Source organism: Metarhizium robertsii, assembly GCF_000187425.2.
Source record: "Metarhizium robertsii ARSEF 23 chromosome Unknown MAA_Scf_5, whole genome shotgun sequence".
NCBI lineage: Eukaryota > Fungi > Ascomycota > Sordariomycetes > Hypocreales > Clavicipitaceae > Metarhizium > Metarhizium robertsii.
In genome coordinates, this window is record NW_011942193.1 from 1,820,633 (window position 1) to 1,839,926 (window position 19,294).

The following is a 19,294-nucleotide window of genomic DNA, read 5'->3' on the forward strand; positions in this document are numbered from 1 at the left end:
AAAACAGGGTGCAGTAAGCCACGGGTGAAGTATTGACATAGACAAAGAACCTTGAATGCTCTGGTGAAACAAGAACAAGTTGAACGCAACGTCAAGTTACCTTCGGAACCAGCCTGCTCCGCACGTCGCCGTTGCATGTTGCATTCGGGACATCGAGGCTAGCACTCGTTCGGCGTCGGTCCATCATCAATCAATCACGATAATCCTTGAGGTGCACCACGATATCAACCTGCCAAACCCTGGCAACCTGGACCCGAGCCACCAGTCAGTTACATGTGTTGGCGCCCATCCTTGGACATCCTTGGATGTCTGCATGTGGAGGAACGCCGCCCAACACAAGAATCGAAGCTGCCTGGCCAAGAACCACACAGCAACATTGAAGCAGACGGAGGCTTGATCCACCGCACCCACACACAGCCCGACCATTCTTTCAATGTTGATATCTCTGCATGTGGCAGGCATGGCTTCCTTCCGGCGCTAGAGCCTGTTTACAACGCCAGCAGATTACTAGTTGGGAGACGCCCGGCCATCTTAAAGTACGCAGTCAAGCCGGCCTGCCGCCCATCTTTCCCCAACGGCAATCCGCTCCTCTCACATACAACAGCTCTTCTGCTCCCGCAGTGACGCACACATCTTGAACCTCCAAGAGATTCCATTGCGTTCTGGCATTGATATAACCGACATCGCGCCCGGTCCGAGGGTGGCGGCATGTGCTATTGGCGCCAGCAGCTGTGACTTGACCGTTCGTGGACCGCACCGATATTGACCGCCGAGCGTCGTCAAGCTGTCGACGTCTTGACTATGGTCAACGGGACCAGCTTCGACTCTCAACAATATAATAAGCTGCCGCTCCGGCACCATGCCTGAATAGTTCCCTAGCCATTGAAGTCTTCAACAGCCAACATTCGACGTATTTACCAACCTTGATATCGACTCTGCCGTCGCTGGCGGGCTGGTTGGTGTCGTCATCCCGCCGCCGAGCCTGCGTCCCGCCAAACGCAGATTCCAACGCACCATTGAGGATGGCACCGCCGCGAGATATTGAGCTGAACACTGTCCATAATTTCAAAGCCAAAGAAGAGTCCTTTACGCACGGCAGTTCCCACAGCATGCGCGAGCCAGAATACTACGACAACCAACCGCCGCCCCGCTTCCAACGCTTCCTCGATGGCTTCAAGAGGGACACCAGCCTTCCGTTCTTCACGAACGACCACCTTAGTCAAGTCAATAGCCATGCTAGCCAACGCCGATATGGGAACCATTACTACGACTTGCGCCTGGCGGCGCTCGAGTCCGCAAATACCGGGTTGGCGAGGAAGCTCAAAGGGAGGCATTTGCAGATGATTGCCATAGGAGGTTCCATAGGTATGCCTACTGGATTCTTTTCTTTATAATTTTTTCCCAAGCTACTTGATAGTATACGGGTTGTTCTAACTTTGGTGGCGTCGTATAGGTACTGGTCTCTTTGTCGCTTCGGGCGCTGCCCTACACTCCGGGGGTCCAGCTTCATTACTTATCGCATTCAGCATCGTTGGAATTATGCTCTATTGCACTTGCCAGGCTCTTGGTGAGCTGGCCGTGTTGTTTCCGATTGCTGGGTCCTTCTCGTCGTGGGCAACACGTTTTCTGGACCCCTCATGGGGATTTGCCATGGGCTGGAAGTGAGTTTGCACCACAACCCGTCTGCTGGCCCCCATGACCGATGGTGTGTATTGTGCTAATCGCTCCCGTTCTGTAGCTATGCAGTGCAATGGCTCACCGTCTTGCCACTCGAAATCATAGCTGCGTCTCTGACAATAAGTTACTGGGGCGAGACGCTACCAAAGGCCGTTTTCGTCAGCATATTTCTTGTTATAATTTTAATGATTAACCTCTTTGGTGTCAAGGGCTACGGTGAAGCCGAGTTTACCTTCTCCATTATCAAAGTTATTGCCGTCATCGGTTTCATGTACGACTCACCCTGCTTAGTTCTACTTGTTACAGCCACATACTCTCTCCTCTATCTCCAGGCTTGTACAAATACGCCATTCCCTAGTCAGACGTGTGACTAACACATAAACATCTGCAGTCTTCTCGGCATTGTCCTCAACTGCGGCGGAACACCAGACAGAGGCTACATTGGCGGCGAGTTCTGGCAAAATCCAGGCGCCTTTAACAACGGCTTCAAGGGTCTCTGCAGCGTCTTCGTCACCGCGGCGTTCGCCTTCACAGGCACCGAACTCGTGGGTCTCGCAGCCGCCGAGACAGCCAACCCGCGCAAATCCCTCCCCACAGCGATCAAACAGGTCTTTTGGCGGATCACACTCTTCTACATCGTGGCCCTGACGCTTGTCGGCCTCCTGGTCCCGTACAACGACCCCCGCCTCATAGGCGGCGACAGCAAAGCCGACGCCAAGGCATCCCCCTTTGTCATCGCCATCGAAGAAGCCGGCATCGAAGTCCTTCCCTCAGTCATGAACGCCGTCATCCTCGTCGCCGTCCTGTCCGTCGGCAACTCTGCCGTCTTTGGCTCCTCGCGAACCCTCGCTGCCCTCGCCAACCTCCAACAGGCCCCCGCTATCCTCGGCTACGTCGACAGACGCGGCCGGCCCCTCGTCGCCATCCTCGTCGCCGCCCTCCTCGGCCTCCTCGCCTTCCTAGCCGACCTCAGGGAGCAGTCTAGCGTGTTCGACTGGCTGCTCGCCATCTCCGGCCTCTCCACCGTCTTCACATGGACGTCCATTTGCTTCTGCCACATCCGCTTCCGCCGCGCCTGGGCCTCCCGCGGCCGCCGCCTCAGCGAAATGGCGTACAACTCCCAAGTCGGCGTCATCGGCTCCTACGTTGGCTTCAGCCTTAATGTCCTCGTCCTCATTGCCCAGTTCTGGGTCGGCGCCTTCCCCATCGGATGGCAGGCCATGACCGCCGGCGAGGTCACTCGGAACTTCTTCCTCAAGTTCATGGGCGTGCCCATCGTCTTGCTCTTCTACATCCTCCACAAGCTGTACTTCAGAACCAGCTTTGTCAGGGTTTGCGACATGGATGTCGATACCGGCAGGAGAGATTTCAATCTGCCCATTTTGATTGCGCAGGAGCAAGAGGAAAGAGCTTCGTGGCCTCAATGGAAGAAGTTTTACAAGTTCATGTGTTAGACGTCTCTGGGCATTGTGAGGCGGCCCACAGATCCATGTAGCCGGTAATTTTTGTCTTCTAAGTGGGTGGGATGTAGATTTTGAATTTAGCGATCTCTTGTGCGGGCATTTTGATTCTGGCCTGGGTGGCGTTGGACATTATGATATATGGGCGGCAAGTGTTATTATTATGTTGTTATACCAGGTATACGCATCACCGATTGTATATATGGTCAAGGATATAAACATACCCGCTGGCAACTAAAGTCAATGGGGCTCTTTCACTTAGTCGCTGACGGGTAAATGAAGGAGCAACAGGGCAAGTGAATGACCGAGAGACCCAAAAAACACTTGCATTTGATTTACTTGCATCGTGACTGACAGGCTTATATTTATGTCACAAGTAGCACAACATGCATGTAAGTTACATGTAAGCGGAAAAACTTGAACTGACACTGCACAGGACAAACATCAGCAGCAGCAGCATCTTGATAGTCTTGTACAATACGGTTAAGTACATTATGTGCCCGAAACATACAAGCTTTACCCCTCGTCCTTGTCCACGGCTGTCGTGATGCCCGAGACGGTGTATGATAACAAAAGACAAAAAAAAAACATGTTATGGTAGAATGTGTTTGAAAAGGGCAGATAGTGGCTCAATTTCCGTGGATTGAGTGCATGTCCAACACAACGGGGATAGATAACAAACTAGGAAACAAATTCAGCAGAGTGGTAAAGAAAAGGCTCTCATGAATCATGAGCCATTTAGGCGTATAAGTCGTCATACCAACACAAACTCCCCGTACAACCTTCGCGCAACAAGTACAAGACCACCTTGTTGAACAATCCTGATCCTCTGTCTGTAATCTTCTGGCGTCTTTCTCGGAAATACCTTTTTGCTTCAGCATCTCAGAAGTCCCAGAAGCTCTTTTGAGCGGCACCGGGGTTGGTCTTTCGTGATGTAGGTTTCGGGGTGTCATCGTCACCACCACCACCATAAAGCCAGTCGCGGTTGGTACCCTTTCGGCCTCCCATACCATCACCAGCAATGTTGATCTTGTTGTCTTCCAAGAATCGGGCCTCGCCTCGTTTATTTTCCTTTTGGGCAGTCGGTGATTTATCGTAAGAAGACCAATTGGCGTCCATCATTTTAACAGCCTTCATCCTTCCCTCTGGAATGTGGTGATTGCGCGAGGACCCAGGAGCAGGCGATTCGTCAGTCATGGCGAAGTGGGGATCAAAATCATTGCCACGGCCCTTCAAGTTGGTAATGTTACCGAGAGCACGCTTGGGCTCCGGCGTAGCGCCTTCCTGATCAAACAGTTTGTTCTTGTACAAGCCGAGGCCGTCATTGTGCATTGAACCTCTAGGGCGGGTGTTTGCGCGCTCTTGATGTGGCAGCTTCTCGCCATCATCCTGAAGCTCAAAATGGGTTTCGGCATCACGGCGAGCTTTCCCAATCTGGTGAGCTGAATCATCTTCCATATTGCTAGCCTCAGTGTCCCAGTGACGAACATCCTGTGCTCGGTACTGTTTGGTGGGCTGAGTTTTGTGGGGGGTGGTGAAGTCTTGGAAATCCCACTGGCTATCATGCTTCGATTTCGGACGATTCTCGAATGAGACACCAGGCTGAGGTTTGTCCTGGGGATCGGATCCATCGGCAAAGTCGAAGTGGCTATACCTTTGAGGATTAGGCTTGATGTATTTGTTCTTGGTGGTCTTGGGCGTCTCCTCCTCTTCCTCCTCAATATGCTCTTGGCCCTCAAAGATGCGCATAGGCTGAACATTCTTGCCCTGTCCAGCCTTGCTCGGCGAGGCTGATCGATGGTGGTTTTCTCCGTAATGCTCACCAGTAGGATCGTCACCCAAGACATCAGCAAAAGACCGCTGTCCTTTACGGTGACCTGCATAAGGTGACACGACAGTCTCGGACTCAGCAGCTTCAAGCTCCTCTCGATTTCCAAACAGTTGCAGAGATGCATGGGGGTCGCGCATGGCGTTGTTGGAACTGCAGCGGGATCGGATCACGACATCGTTGTGGCTTTCGGGCCGCGTTGGGGCTGCGCCAGTTGACTTGAGGCAGGACTGGATCAAAGTGAGTTGCTCTCTGCTATCCCGAATAGGCCAATTGCGACCAGTCTTGCCGATGATTTCCATCTGCTTGAGTAAGGAACCCTGGTCCCATTGTTGACGGATTTGAAGAATCTTGCCCTCCTCGTCGAGTGTTACAATGTGAATCTAGACATGGCAAGTGTTAATTGGAAGCCAATTCCCCCATGGTGCTAAGCCAGGCCGGTGCCGGCTAACTATTAAGCGTGAAACCAAAGCTGTGAACTCACAATGGACAGATAGGCAACACGATCAGACAGGAAGTTGTCGTCCAGGCCGGGCAGGTAAGCGCCACCACTAGTTTGGAACTCCAGAGCCGTATCGACTTCGGCGACAATGACGGTTTGTCCGTCGACAATATTCAGGAACTCCTGCTTCTTGACCTTGACCTGCTTCTGGAGCGTGTTGAGGTGCTTAATGATCTCGGTAGCACCAAAGACGGACGTCGTAGTGGTGACATAGTGCAGCGAGGCCTTGTCAGCCAGGAGAGAGGAGCTGGGAGAAGCCAAAAACTGCTTGTACACAGAAGCCATGGTGTATCTGGCTCGATGGACGCGTGGGATCAAGGCGTGTTTGAGGTTGAAGATGAGGTGAGGCGGAGGAAGCGCCGGCGTTTTGTTTGTTTTTGTCGATTGCGAGGGGCAGGAACGTCGAACAGCGGGGCAGAAAGGCAAGGTGTCTATTAGTATCCTGAGTAGGTATCTGTGGCTGTTGTTTCGGCTCCGGCTGGCGGTTGGCGGTTGACGGTTTCACAAAAAGGAGGGACGGCGAAGATGTAGAAGGAGGAGGAAGAGCCGGCCACAAGAGAGCGCAAATTGATAAGAGAGAGCGGGATGGGCGAAGCAAATTCAGAATACTAATATGACCAGGCCTGGCTTTTGCGTCGGCGAGGAGCCACAACTTTTCGAAGCAGGGGACCGTGACACGGCGACGACTGGGGCGTCGAGGCGTCAAGTCGTGACCTTGGCGAGGGGCCGGATGTACATGCAACAGTGGTAGCTTCTCTCACGTTGCTCACTTTTGCTGCACCGGGTTGGATGGGCAAATACTCGTTATTGCGTACTCCGTAGTCAGTCCTGGAGTCTTTGTGGCCGACGGCGCGTCTGCGTCACATTCGTCTATCCGGGGAAGGAGCAAGTGACGGCGCTGGAAAATTGGAGGACGGGTCTGGTTGAGGCGGCAAGGGGACAGACAGGGGCGTGAGGCGACAACAGGGACCGGCAGGGACCAGCAGGGCAGTGCAGGGAGGTGCCACGAGCCAAGGAGCAATGCAATGCTGGGGTTAGAAATCAGAAGCTTCCGCTAGTACAACTTGAAGAGGGATGATCAATTGATGGCATTTGGAAAAAGGGGGATTTGACTGATTTGACCTGGTCAACAAACACAGTGGGCGTTGCCACGGCGCCGACCGCGCTGAGACGCGTTTATTACCTTTTGAGGTCTTGTACGTCAAGTGCTGCATGTACTAAGTACCTAAAGTACTTATTAGTAGCAATAATCCGCCAGAAGCCAAACAGTCCACCGACACAGTGTTGTATGTACATTGCACAAGCGGACTTCGTAATAGACGCGCAGTGTCAATTGATATTCCAGTACAGCGCTAGACAGTCAGGAACGGTCACATCTGCGCTCATTAGCTTCAATGTCGACAGGACCGGGCACGTGGATCGCGAACAGATATTACATGCATATGACCGGAGTACTTATGTACTAGTAGTATCTACTCCGTACGACGAGTACTTGGTATGAAGGCCCTTTGGTACCCACCGTCCCCCATGTGTTTCATGCAGGTACACCCACTGTACATACTTAAGTACTCCGTACGGAGTACTCATTCTGAGTCGCAGGCAAACGAGTCTTTCATCTCCCGACGCATGAGCATGAATGATGCTAACGGACAGGTGGATGCAATGCCAGCTTACAATACATGACTTTGTATACTACTATCCCTTGCCTGGATGATAATTCTAGTAGATTATTACCATCCCCTCTACTGGGCATGGAGTGCGGAACGTGTATTGTACATGCAGAGAGTACTACTGCGTTTGACTTGACGCTTGCATGACGATTCGACAAACGCAGCCAGACGCCCCGACTCTGTTGAATGCCACCATTCCATGACCAGGCTATCCCAGCATGCCCTTGAGCCAAGGGACGAGGAAGAGGTAACTGCCTCCCAATAGGTAATTAAATGGTTCGCCCCGGTTGAGCCGGCATCCTGTTCCGGCTAGCCTTGTGATTCTGCTTTCCGGGGATCGGTATACTAGTTGTTTTTTGTCATCTCCAAAGGTTGATCAGCGTCGTAGAGATGCATGCGGAAACTTTGTCGGACATTTCTGGCAAGTCAGAACAACAACGGCTTGCTGGCCTGGTGGTGCCCGTCGCGTTTCACGTGTAACATGCATGTACTACGTACTAGTACATGCACACATGCGGCACACTAAAGCCCCGAGTTTTGCATGCTTCCTAATGCGCCTCAGCTTCGCTATGTTGAGCCAAAAGTCAGCACAAACGACATGTCGGTGAGAACTTGAAATATGCGCGGCGTTGAGGAGCCCTTGCGTGCTGAACCCAGCCGGAATGGTGTACTACTACTACGGAGTACCACAATCGTGCTTGATGCAAGCGGAAACGAGTGCTCTCAAAAAAGCAGCATTTCCTCAAGCTTCGAGCAGCTTCCCATCCGGCTTCAACTGTGGCTTGAATTTTAAGCCGGGTCAGCCAGTCGACCAGTCACAAGCCACGGCTGGTGGTTCCAAGTGGCCCCTGACCCGCACCGCCCGTCAGCCCGTCAGCCCGCGCCACACTTGCCTTCACCGTTAAACACGGTGAAACGCCTCGCTTGCTGACGTCTGGTTCCAGCTCTAGCTGCTCGTGAGACAAGCACATGTGTCCACGACACACCTCCTCACCATCTGCGCGCATCCGACAGGCCCAGCATCCTCCTGTGCCCAAAGCTCGTACTCACGACCTTCAAAACCTCCCTTCAATCGTCGACACAATTTGATGATCCTGGCAGCGCCCGCTGCTTCACCGCGATGAGGCCGGGTGGCAAGGCAGCCGCCGCGTGGCGCATCCTGCTGTCCTCACTCTTGTGGACAGCTGTCCTCGCCAAAGATGAGCCGTCGATGACGGTCAATACGTTTGAAAACCCGCCATTGAACATCAACTACTTTGAGGACAGCGACGTTGTCATATTCGAAGACAAGATCGAAGGCAATGTCTACCGATCTGCAGACGCAGGCGTCTCATGGAAACGGGTCGACTCCGTTCCTGATGGCAAAGTTCTCGAGCTCATTATGCATCCTTTTGACAAGAAAAGGGCCTATATAATCACCCCCAGCAAAACTCAATTCCGAACTGAAGATCGAGGAGAGACGTGGACCAGGTTCAATACAAAAGCCCTTCCCAGCAAGTTCCAGCCCGAGGTCATGGTCTTCAACGCCGGCGATCCCGATCGAATCATATTCAACGCAATGGACTGCGACGGAATCTTTTGTGACGAGCAGTCAATGTATACCACCGATGGTTTCAAGAAGACCCAAGCCCTTCGTGTCAGCACGACAGGGTGTTGGTGGGCCAAGTCGTCTCCCGAATTTACCACTGGCGAACCCGAAACGGATAAGTCGCGAGTGCTCTGTATCGTTAGAGATTCAATATCTTTCTTTCGGCAAGAACAGAAGCTTGTTATTTCCGACGATTTCTTTGCTGTTCAAGACAAGCACATCCAAGAATTTGAACCAAACATCGAAATGAACAAAGGCGTCACCGGGTTCCTCAACTTGGCCGTGGTGAAGAAGTACCTACTGGTGGCAACCTCCTCCCCACACAGCGACGAGATGGCCCTGTATGTAAGTGATGACACGAAAAAGTGGCACCGAGCCATGTTCCCCAAGGACGACAGTCATGACCACTCGCATAGAATCAACCAAGGCGCATATACTGTCCTGGAAGGCACAAACTACAGCATTCAGGTTGACGTCATGACTTCTCATCCTTCACGGCCCATGGGTGTCCTATTTACCAGTAATTCGAATGGCACCTACTTCACCGAGAATATCCCATACACTAATCGCAATACCAAAGGCAATGTTGATTTTGAAAAGATCTCTGGTATCCAGGGCATCTTTCTTGTGAACACTGTCAAGAACGGTGCAGAAGTAGCAAAGGAGAAGACGGACAAGATCATCGTGAGCCACATCACCTTTGACGATGGCCGAACATTTTCGGAAATCAAGTCTGGTGACGACAGACTACATTTGCATTCGGTCACGGAGCTGGACAACATGGGCCGCGTCTTCTCCAGTCCTGCGCCAGGGTTGGTTATGGGAAACGGCAACACGGGTGAATCTCTGGGAAGGTTTACCGACGCCAATCTGTACGTCTCTGACAATGCTGGCTCGACCTGGAAGAAAGCTCTGGATGGGCCTCACAAGTACGAATTCGGCGACTCGGGTTCAATCTTAATCGCCATCAAGGACTCAGATAAGCCAGACATTAAGGAATTTTCATATTCACTCGACCACGGAGATAACTGGAAGAATGTGCCTTTACCTAAGGATCTCAGTATTAAGCCGGACGTGTTAATTACTACTCAGGATTCCACCAGTCTAAAGTTCATGCTTTTGGGTGAAAGGGATCGCACCTTTCACATGATTGCTATTGACTTTGAAGGGCTCAAAGAGCGAACTTGTGAGGACAAGGATTTGGAAGACTGGCACGCCAGAGTTGACAAAGACGGCAACCCCAGCTGCATCATGGGCCACAAGCAAACATATTCTCGCCGCAAGAAATCCGCAGACTGCTTCATCAAGAAGCCGTTCGAGGACCCCGTCCCCAAGACAGAGGACTGCGAATGTACCGATGCCGACTTCGAATGCGACTACAATTTCCAGAGGGACAAGGACAACAAGTGTGTCCTGGCGGGTCCCATTCCTGTGCCCAGTGAGGAGTGCAAGGACAACCCCGATGGCACGTTTAAGGGTTCCTCCGGCTGGAGGCTTATTCCCGGCAACACATGCAAAAGAAAGAGTGGTGAACAAAAGGACGACCAGGTCGAGCGAAAGTGCTCTGAAGGCGACACAAAGCCCTCACAGCCACCTGCTACTGGCGAGGTTACTTTGAAGCAGAAAATCTTTGACTTTAGCCACGACAAATTTGAGAAGATATATCTCGAGAAGGGTGATGCAAGCACCTCCACGGACGAGACTGTCATTTTGTGGCCAGCATCAGATGGGAACCAAATTTGGCTATCTCAAGACCATGGCAAGGAGTGGAAGCAAGTTCTCAAGGGAGAAAATGTTCACGGCATTTTCCCACACCACTACTTTAATGATGTCGTTTACTTCACAACTGACGACAGGAAAGTCATTTACACGGTTGACCGTGGACAATCCTTCCACACCTTTCAAGCCCCATCAAAGCCAAAGACCGGCGCAGTGCCTTTCGCATTCCACCCAGATAGGAAGGACTGGCTATTGTGGATGGGTGAGACTTGCGAGAAGGTCGGGGGGAAGGAGTCCTGTTTCCCCGAAGTGTCTGTATCAAGAGATCGTGGAGATAACTGGAAGACGCTGCGACGTTATGCAGAGAAGTGCGAGTTTACCGGCAGCTCTGCATACAAATTCCGCGACGAGAAGCAGGTTCTTTGCCTTGTCAATGTCGAAGAGCGTATGAATTCTAACCTCACCGTCATTACGAGCGACAACTTTTTCGACGATGAGCCAGTCAAATTTGATGGGCAGGTAATCAACTTTGCAACCATGAGCGAGTTTATACTTCTAGCGAGCAAGGATCCTGAGACTGGCGCCACACGTGCGGTTGCCAGCATGGATGGCAAGAATTTCGAGGTGGCACGCTATCCCCATAACTTTCACGAGGGACATAACGACGATTACACAGTGCTGGACAGCTCTACGCATGCCGTCAATCTCTTTGTTCGTTCAGAGGCTGGCGCTGGCCGCCTGTATGGCTCGATCATCAAGAGCAACTCGAATGGCACATCGTATGTCGTTAGCGCAGCAAATGTCAACAGCGACGCGGACATGTATGTCGACTTTGAAAAGGTTGCCGGGTTGGAAGGGGTAGCTCTGATCAATGTGGTTACCAACGCAGACAACAAGAAGGAGACGACGAATACGTTGCAGACCAAGGTTTCGCACAACGATGGATCCCAGTGGGGATACCTGCCGCCTCCCGCAAAAGACGTAGAAGGCAAATCGTACTCTTGCAGCAGCGCCAAGGGAGACAGCAAGTGCGCCCTTCACTTGCACCACTATACGGAGCGCGACGATAAGCAGCGGACGTTTGCTGCGGACACTGCTGTGGGATTCATTTTCGGCGTTGGCAATGTTGGGGCCAGCCTAGGTGACATCAAGGATGCCGATACCTTCTTGAGTACTGACGGAGGCATCACCTGGGCAAACGTAAAGAAGGGACACTGGACTTGGCAGTACGGTGATCAAGGATCTATCATGGTTCTTGTTCAACGAGCCACTCGCAAGAATGATGTCAAAACCAAGATTGTGTCCTACTCTACCGACGAAGGCAAGACCTGGAAAGACATGGAGTTCTCCGAGAGCGAAGTCACCGTATTGGATATTACGACGCTTAAATCGGGAACCTCGCGAAACTTTCTTTTATGGTGCCGAGACAACAAGGACAAGATGATGACGGTTAACCTCGATTTCAGCGGCCTCGCAGACAAGCCATGCAAATATAACAAAGATTCAGCAGCTGAGTCGGATTATACCTTGTGGGGACCTCAACACCCACTACAAGCCGATAACTGCCTGTTTGGCCATGAATCCAAGTACCTTCGCAAGAAGACTGATCGCAAATGCTACAACAACGAGAATCTCAAGCGCTTGGTGGAGTTTAAAAATTGCCCCTGTAAACGAGAGGACTTCGAGTGGTACGTCATCAACCTGCTACGAATTTTCCTTTTGCCCCCTTCATCCCTTCAAGACTCACTTAAGATAACTGGGCTAATCTGTGTCTAGCGCCTACAATTTTGAATTGGAAGATTCTGATTCTCAGCAGTGCCGACTGGTTAAGGGCTACCAACCTCTGTCGGGCAAGGAGTGGTGCTCCAGAAATCCAAACGCAACCTCATACTTTGACCCAACAGGTTACCGTCGAATCCCCCTCTCCACCTGTGAAGGCGGTAGGGAACTGGACAAGGCATCTGAGGAACATCCGTGCGAAGGCCACGAGGACGAATTTGAGAGGAAGCACCGGACCTCAGGCACGGCGATATTCTTTGCCGTGGTGATCCCATTCACATTGGCGGGGGCCATTGGCTGGTGGGTTTATCGTAACTGGGACGGCAAATTCGGCCAGATTCGACTAGGCGACACATCTTCCAGTTTTGACAGCGACCGCCCATGGGTTAAGTACCCCGTCATTGCGATATCGGCTGTGGTGGCAGTAGTGGCAACCCTACCCCTTCTCGTCGGCGGTCTCTGGCGATCGGCGACGGGCTCATACAGCCGGGTACGTGGCGGTAGCGGACAAAGCTGGTTCTCTAGTGGGAATCGACGGTTTACGACTAGAGACAGCTTCGCACGGGGCCGCGGTGACTATGCCATTGTCGACGATGACGAAGGGGAGCTGCTAGGGGACGATAGTGATGACGAGGTATGAAAGATAAAAGAGACGGGGGATGGGAAGGGAGGGCAGTAAGAATCAGTGTCGGCGTTGAGCCGCGAGTATATTACCAGAAAAAGCCAGGAATGGCCGCTTCGCGGCTCCCCAGTCTTATTTAGCGTGGCTTCTTTGTATCTTGGACAATGTATGCATGATGAACTGACACGTGCGATCTACGTCACGAGCCGCATTAACTTTTAATAGCTGTAGTTAGTGTTGAAAAAAAAGTGTGACGAGGAAAACACCTGATTACGAGGCTAATAGACAACTCCAACTACTAATCCCGACTAAATTGCAAATATAATGTGTAAATTAGTGACTATACTGGCCAAGCCCAAAGTCGTGAAAGTTGACATTTACAGCAAGCAATCAAGGCGTTTACTGCATCAAGAGCGGCAAGTAACTTGATCATCAGTTTGAGAGGTGGGTGGTTGCCTGCCTACAGCACCGATGACGACTTGGCAACTCATCTGCCTGCCGGCCAGTCCCTCATTGGGTATTCATGAATATTTTCGCCTTTTTTTGTGCTTTTCGAAGGCCTTAGCTTTGCTGCAGCCTTGGTACCTTGCTTGATAAGCAGCTACACACACTGGGATACAGAGTCCAAGGTATTAATTCTTCGAGGAATATGCTAGAGCATCACGTTGAGGCGAGCATTAACAACTCCAAACACCCGAGGATATATACAATATGGGGAAAAAAAAATAAAACCCAACTGGAGTTGAAAGATTGCGGATATTCGAAAAAAGAAAGCCCCAATCCCAGTTCATTCCCACCGATTTCTCCCAACTTTTGAGATGCCCTCCCATGTTTGTCTTTTTATTTTCCCGCCGGCTCCTACAAAACAAAAATCAAGTTGGTATTTGAACTTTTCTTTTGTGCTCTTTAGTGGTGGAAGAGACGAATGTTTTGTTGGACAAAAGTGATGCCTAATTTTTCGGCGGTTTCAAAGACGGCATTGTCGTTTTGGCTGCCGCTTGGAGCGGCGATGTAATTGACTCCTGAGCGGGAGGTGCGGAAGACGTTGTCGATAAAGGGGAACTAATACGTGTTAGTCAATGCTTAAAAAAGAATTGTAACAGGGGCGTGATCCGGGGTTCGGAAGGAAGGGGGGGGAGGAGCGTACGAAAGCGTCGCTGGAGACGCAAACATTCTTGAGTTGCTTCATCCAAGCTTCTCTCTCCTCGTCGGTGAAGGCAGGAGGAACCTTTTCGAAAATGGCCTCGAAAGCCTCACGCTCGGCACCAGACTTGGGGAGCTCGCCACTAACGAGAAGGTCGATGGCGTTGCTCTTGTCGGGCCGTTTGGTGCCCTTCTTCCACTTGATGTTGAGGACACGCTCGTGGAAGCGCATCCACCAGTTGTCGGCCTTGTCGCCGGCAAGACGGGTGCAGTGGATGCGGGACTGCTGGCCCGCACCGAGGCCAATGACCTGGCCGTTGTAGGCGTAGCAAACCGAGTTGCTCTGTGTGTACTTGAGGGTGATGGTGGCGACGGTCAGGTCGCGGGCGGCGTTTTCGGGGAGGGCGCCGGCATCCTTGGGGGTAATGATGGTGTCGAAGGACTTGGGTGAGATTTCGACGTCGTTTCGGTGCTGCTGGAGGGTGACGCCGTAGACAGTTCGGGTCTCGGTGGGAGAAGGGTTGTAGTCGGGGTCGATCTGGAGAACGAGGTACTTGCCGCCCTTCTTCTTCTTGAGGATCTCGAGAGCGGCATCCTCATAGCCGGGGGCGATGACGCCGTCGGAGACTTCCTTGGAGATGATGCTTGCGGTGGGGACGTCGACAATGTCACTGAGGGCAATGACGTCGCCGAAGCTGCTCATGCGATCGGCACCACGGGCGCGAGCGTAGGCCTGGGCGAGGGCAGAGCTCTCAATACCCTCGATATCGTTGACGAAGTACACCTTGCGCTCCTCTGCGGTCAGGGGAAGGCCAATGGCGGCACCAGCGGGGGAGACGTGCTTGAAGCTGGCGGCTGCGGGTTTTCCAAGTGCCTGCTTGAGTTCCTTGACCAGGGGCCAGGCGTTCAGAGAATCGAGAAGGTTGATGTAGCCGGGGGAGCCGCAGAGGACTTTGAACGGAAGTTTGTCGGAGACGGTGTAGGCGGCAGCAGGCTTCTGGTGAGGGTTGGCGCCGTATCGGAGGGCCATGTATTGCTCGCCCTGGCCGGCGAACTCCTTGCGGAAGAAGCCAGAGATGGCAGTGTCGTAATCGGCCGTGTGCTCAAAGGCCTTGAGGGCATATCGGTTTCGGCTCGCTTCGGTGATGTCGCCCTTTTCGAGCTCCTCGAGGAAGCCAGGGTAGTCCCGGGGGTCGCTGAGGATGGTGACGCGGCTATGGTTCTTGGCCGCGGCCCGGATGAGGGTCACGCCTCCAATGTCAATCTCCTCGACAGCCTCTGGGATGCTGACATTGACCTTGGCAACAGTGTCCTTGAAGGGGTACAGGTTGCACACGACATAGTCGACCTTGGCGATGCCCTGCTCGGCCAAATCCTTCTCGTCCGACTCCAGGTTGCGGGCAAGGATGCCGCCGTGGACAGCGGGGTGCAGAGTCTTGACACGACCACCGAGCATCTCGGGAGCCTTGGTGATGGCGCTGACATCCCTGTTTTATTTTAGCCAACGGTTCATTTCTCTCCTTCTTCTTTTCCTTTTTCTGTCCGGTGCAATGGCGGCGCGTGCGTATACTTGGGCTCTGGGCATGGGAAGGGGAGGGAAGTTCATACTCGACGGCAAGGCCGGCCTCACGGATCATGCGAGAAGTTCCTCCCGAGGCGAGAATTCTGACATTCTGTTGGATGAGGCCCTTGGCCAGATCCAACAACCCCGTCTTGTCGTAGACGGAGAGAATGGCAATCTTTTGGTTTGCAGACATGGTGAATCACGCCAACCTTTGTGAGGAAGGGGGACGAAAAGAGAGGAAAAGGAGGAATGAGACCAATTGCAAATCTCTTCTTCTCGAGGATTGCAGAGCCGATCGGTGGCGGTCGCAATGAGAAGAGAAAGAAAAAAAAGTTTTGGCGGGGTAACCAGGAATTTGATAGTATCGCGATGGCGTAGTTTTGGTGGGTACTAGGGTCGAAACAGGCCGTAGTGGAGGGGGGGTTGTCGGGTGCGCGGGGCAATCCGGGAGCGGCAGTCGTCAAGTTAGGGGCCGAGTAAGTCCGTGCCAGCGCTGTACGTGCCGTGGGAGAGGGGTCAATAGTCTGGTGCCAGGCATGTTGGTGGGGCAGCCGCATCTGTTGATAGTGTTTAGCACTCATGTCGGAATAATTAAGCACCAAGTCACCTGCCCGAGGTACCCGAGTCTGGTTTGGTGTGCACATGCATTGATATGCTTTATTTCCATCCCATCAGAGAGGTAGATATTGCTGCCACGTTGCATTATTTACAAAGCTCTCGAGCGGGTAGAGGACGCCAAAGAAAAATACGCTCCTTTCGTGCAGTTTCAGAATGGACCTATCTACGGCGGAGGCTTGTGCATTGCCCTCGGTGCGTCGTGTTGCTGTCGCTGTCACTGGCACCTGTAGCTCGACCGCTTGCGTCTGATGCGCTTCACCTCCAACCGACATCAACAGGTCCTCTCAGGTTCCCACACACAACGCAGCACAGCACAACACCAGACTTGACCCTCGGTCATCGCCTCCCGTCGCGTCAACGCCCTCACTCCAAGCTCATACCCGACACATGCCCAAGAACTCAGCTACACGGCTAGCTAGCTGGCATCATGTCACCTAAAACGCTAAGCGTCCTCTGCTTCGGCGACTCCCTCACCTCGGGCTACTATGCCATGGGTCTCGAGTCCCATCCATACTCCATTGCCTTTGCCGCCAAAGTCCAGGAAGCCCTGCCAGAAACCAAGCTTCACGTCTACACCAACGGCAGACCAGGCGACGTTGCTTCCTTCCAGCCATTTCGCCAGAGACTACAAGCAGAATGTGAGTATAAACATGCCCCATCCTTGGCAATTAATTCCACTAGGGGGGAGAACTCGGTCATCCAAAACAACAACAGCTCTCTTTTATCGGCCGTGAACGCTGCAGACACAAGCTGAAATGACCACCCTCTCATCTGTGACGCACCAACTCACAACATGACATCATAGGTGATAAGCGGCATCACGACTGGGTAATCATCCTAGGAGGCACAAAGTACACCCCTCCCCATTCTCTTTCAGCATGTTAATAGTCGCGGTTTTTGCCTGTTCTTACATTTTCACAGCGATCTGGCTTACATGGTTCCCCCAGAGGAAATGTACAAGTCCTTCCAGGCAAACTGGGACATAGCCCTCGCAAAAGGCAGCAAGGTCCTTGCATTGACCATCCCCGAATCCCGGTCCAAGCCTGCGTGGGTAATACAGAATAGATCAGAGATTAACTCTTCGATTCTGGCCCACGAGGAGTTTAATTAGTAAGGATGCCCTTTTCTTGGTCTTTTGGAAAACAAAGAATAAACCCCCGTGGAAAACGCATAAGCGTCACGTCACAACGATGGGCCAAACATGGTAGCTGACCTTATCTCCCCCCGCCCCCCAATAGCCATGCTTTCGATCTCCATGCCAAACTGCCGTACCACTCTCTATCAGCAGAAGATAGGCAAAAGTACTGGGACGACGGCCTGCATCTGACAGACCAAGGCTACGAGTGGATGGGCGGACACATTGCCGACGGCTTCTTGGCGGCACTCCCCTCGGCGAATGGTGTCAAACCATCGCCGGCGCCCAACAGCTCTAAACGGCCTTCCAGAACAAACGACAGCACCGTGTTCGAGGAAGAGACTGGCAACCCTGGGAAACTAAGCGAGGGATACGTGGTGGTGCGAAAGAAGGATTTGTGGTAATGGCCCAATTATAAACTAGGTTTATAGGATAAATGGAAATGAGCAAGTCTAAGATACTTCTTCACCGGGACTCCTTTTCCTGTGGTTTTTCCTAAAACGCCAAAGAAGAAAAAGCAAAAGACTGAAAAACGTGTACGCTACTTTTATGCCGCAAGGGATCGGGATCATGCATCCATTCACACAGCCAGATTTACTGCCACAAAGTCCTGTCTCATAATATTAGTCCAGAAACCAACGCTGGTGTACCTTTTTGACAAGGAATGTAAAAGAAGGAAAAAACTCACAGGAAACTCCTTCTGCAGGGAATTGGTCACGTTTTCGACCTCTTCCGCCAGGCTCTCCACATTGGCATCCCATCTGCGCATCTCCTTGCCCGCAATCACCTCTGCTCTGCCACTGCCCTTCTCCCCGGACGCTTCTCCGCCTTCAAACCACACAATGCCATCCAGCTGGTCTATCCGCCCGACGAGGCGTCCCTGCTCAATCATCCGGGCCGCCGTCTCCTCGGCCTTGTCCGCATCCAGCCCCAGCAGCGAGCCCAGGGCCCCAAACTGGATGTTGTTGAACAGCCTGGACGTGCCGAGCAAGTTGTGCTCGACGACGGCCCTCGCAAGGACAGTCGACCCGTCGGACGTCGTGGCCAGCTGGTGGGGCTCCAGCGCCTCGGCGAACTTATCTACCTCTGCCTGCGAGAGAAGCCGGTCCAGGAACATCTTCTCCAGGATTCCGAACTGATCCAGCTGCACGGACCGCTCGTCCTTGTACAGCCTCCCGAGCATGCGGCTCCTCATGGGCCCGGCGGGCGCCAGGATGGCGCACTTGATGGCCATGCCGAGGGTGTGCAGGCGCTCTTCCTCCACGACGGCGGGCGAGAAGCTAATCTCGTGGTATCGCTGCGAGGCCGACAGGAAGTCCCTCTTTGCGTCTTGGATGCGCGCCTGCGAGAGTCTAAAGTGCAGGTTCAGGTCTGGGTCGGACACGGTGTGCATGATGTTCTTGAGTTTGTTGATGTACGTCTCGGCGGCCGTGGGGTCGTCCTCCTCGAGGTAGTTCCGGACTATACGAACCCATATCCTGGCCTTTTCCTCGTCTGTGACTTTGCGCTGGGAGCTGTCGAGCGGGATCTCGGCCAGGACCTTGGCGGCGTCTGTAAAGTCCTCGTTGGTCTCGTGGGCTGTGGCCACGAGGTCGCAGAGGGTAGCTTGGGCGTCGAAGAAGGACGAGGGCTGTAACGAAAGCGCGGAAAGGGTGTGCGTGCCGACTTGGATCCAAATGTCTGTGTTCTTGAGGGCCTTGAGGGTCGCCACGAAGGCGCTGAGGACCGAGCGGGTGGCTACCACGCCGAGGGCCTGGCCGAAGAAGGAGTCGGCGGTAGCATTGAGGTCGTCGATGGCGCTGGGTGGTGAGGAGAGGTTCTTGATGTCGGCGAGGAGAGCTTCGTAAAGGGGTCCCTTTTCGCCGGATGCTGACTCGGCTTGGGTCAGAGCCTGGACGACCTGTGTGCTGGGCGCCATGGTGGTGCGGCTGTATATTCGAATTCTCCCCGTTGGAGCCCAAATATGTTGTTGAGGCAAGGTCCGAGAGG

The 19,294-nt window shown here is 52.9% G+C and overlaps 6 protein-coding genes across 6 annotated transcripts; 3 read left to right on the top strand and 3 right to left on the bottom strand.

The window, feature by feature from the left end:
* Window positions 1–1,022: 1,022 nt before the first annotated feature.
* MAA_04108 (general amino-acid permease GAP1) lies at window positions 1,023–3,131 on the top strand (the record flags this gene model as incomplete). Its single annotated transcript, XM_007822106.2, has 4 exons — window positions 1,023–1,365; window positions 1,454–1,661; window positions 1,739–1,948; window positions 2,069–3,131. 4 exons carry the CDS (start codon window positions 1,023–1,025, stop codon window positions 3,129–3,131), a joined length of 1,824 nt encoding a protein of 607 aa, XP_007820297.2.
* An 888-nt stretch (window positions 3,132–4,019) lies between these two features.
* MAA_04107 (uncharacterized protein) lies at window positions 4,020–5,752 on the bottom strand (the record flags this gene model as incomplete). Its single annotated transcript, XM_007822105.1, has 2 exons — window positions 4,020–5,348; window positions 5,450–5,752. The coding sequence occupies 2 exons, from the start codon at window positions 5,750–5,752 to the stop codon at window positions 4,020–4,022; spliced, it is 1,632 nt and encodes a 543-aa protein (XP_007820296.1).
* A 2,505-nt stretch (window positions 5,753–8,257) lies between these two features.
* On the top strand, window positions 8,258–12,863 carry MAA_04106 (vacuolar sorting protein; the record flags this gene model as incomplete). Its single annotated transcript, XM_007822104.2, has 2 exons — window positions 8,258–12,132; window positions 12,221–12,863. 2 exons carry the CDS (start codon window positions 8,258–8,260, stop codon window positions 12,861–12,863), a joined length of 4,518 nt encoding a protein of 1,505 aa, XP_007820295.2.
* An 888-nt stretch (window positions 12,864–13,751) lies between these two features.
* On the bottom strand, window positions 13,752–15,745 carry MAA_04105 (phosphoribosylaminoimidazolecarboxamide formyltransferase/IMP cyclohydrolase; the record flags this gene model as incomplete). The annotated part of the gene is made up of 3 exons (XM_007822103.1): window positions 13,752–13,907; window positions 13,993–15,475; window positions 15,597–15,745. 3 exons carry the CDS (start codon window positions 15,743–15,745, stop codon window positions 13,752–13,754), a joined length of 1,788 nt encoding a protein of 595 aa, XP_007820294.1.
* An 852-nt stretch (window positions 15,746–16,597) lies between these two features.
* MAA_04104 (GDSL-like Lipase/Acylhydrolase) lies at window positions 16,598–17,709 on the top strand (the record flags this gene model as incomplete). The annotated part of the gene is made up of 4 exons (XM_007822102.2): window positions 16,598–16,808; window positions 16,976–17,021; window positions 17,092–17,280; window positions 17,409–17,709. 4 exons carry the CDS (start codon window positions 16,598–16,600, stop codon window positions 17,707–17,709), a joined length of 747 nt encoding a protein of 248 aa, XP_007820293.2.
* A 176-nt stretch (window positions 17,710–17,885) lies between these two features.
* MAA_04103 (PCI domain-containing protein) lies at window positions 17,886–19,223 on the bottom strand (the record flags this gene model as incomplete). Its single annotated transcript, XM_007822101.1, has 2 exons — window positions 17,886–17,915; window positions 17,994–19,223. 2 exons carry the CDS (start codon window positions 19,221–19,223, stop codon window positions 17,886–17,888), a joined length of 1,260 nt encoding a protein of 419 aa, XP_007820292.1.
* Between the last annotated feature and the right edge of the window lie 71 nt (window positions 19,224–19,294).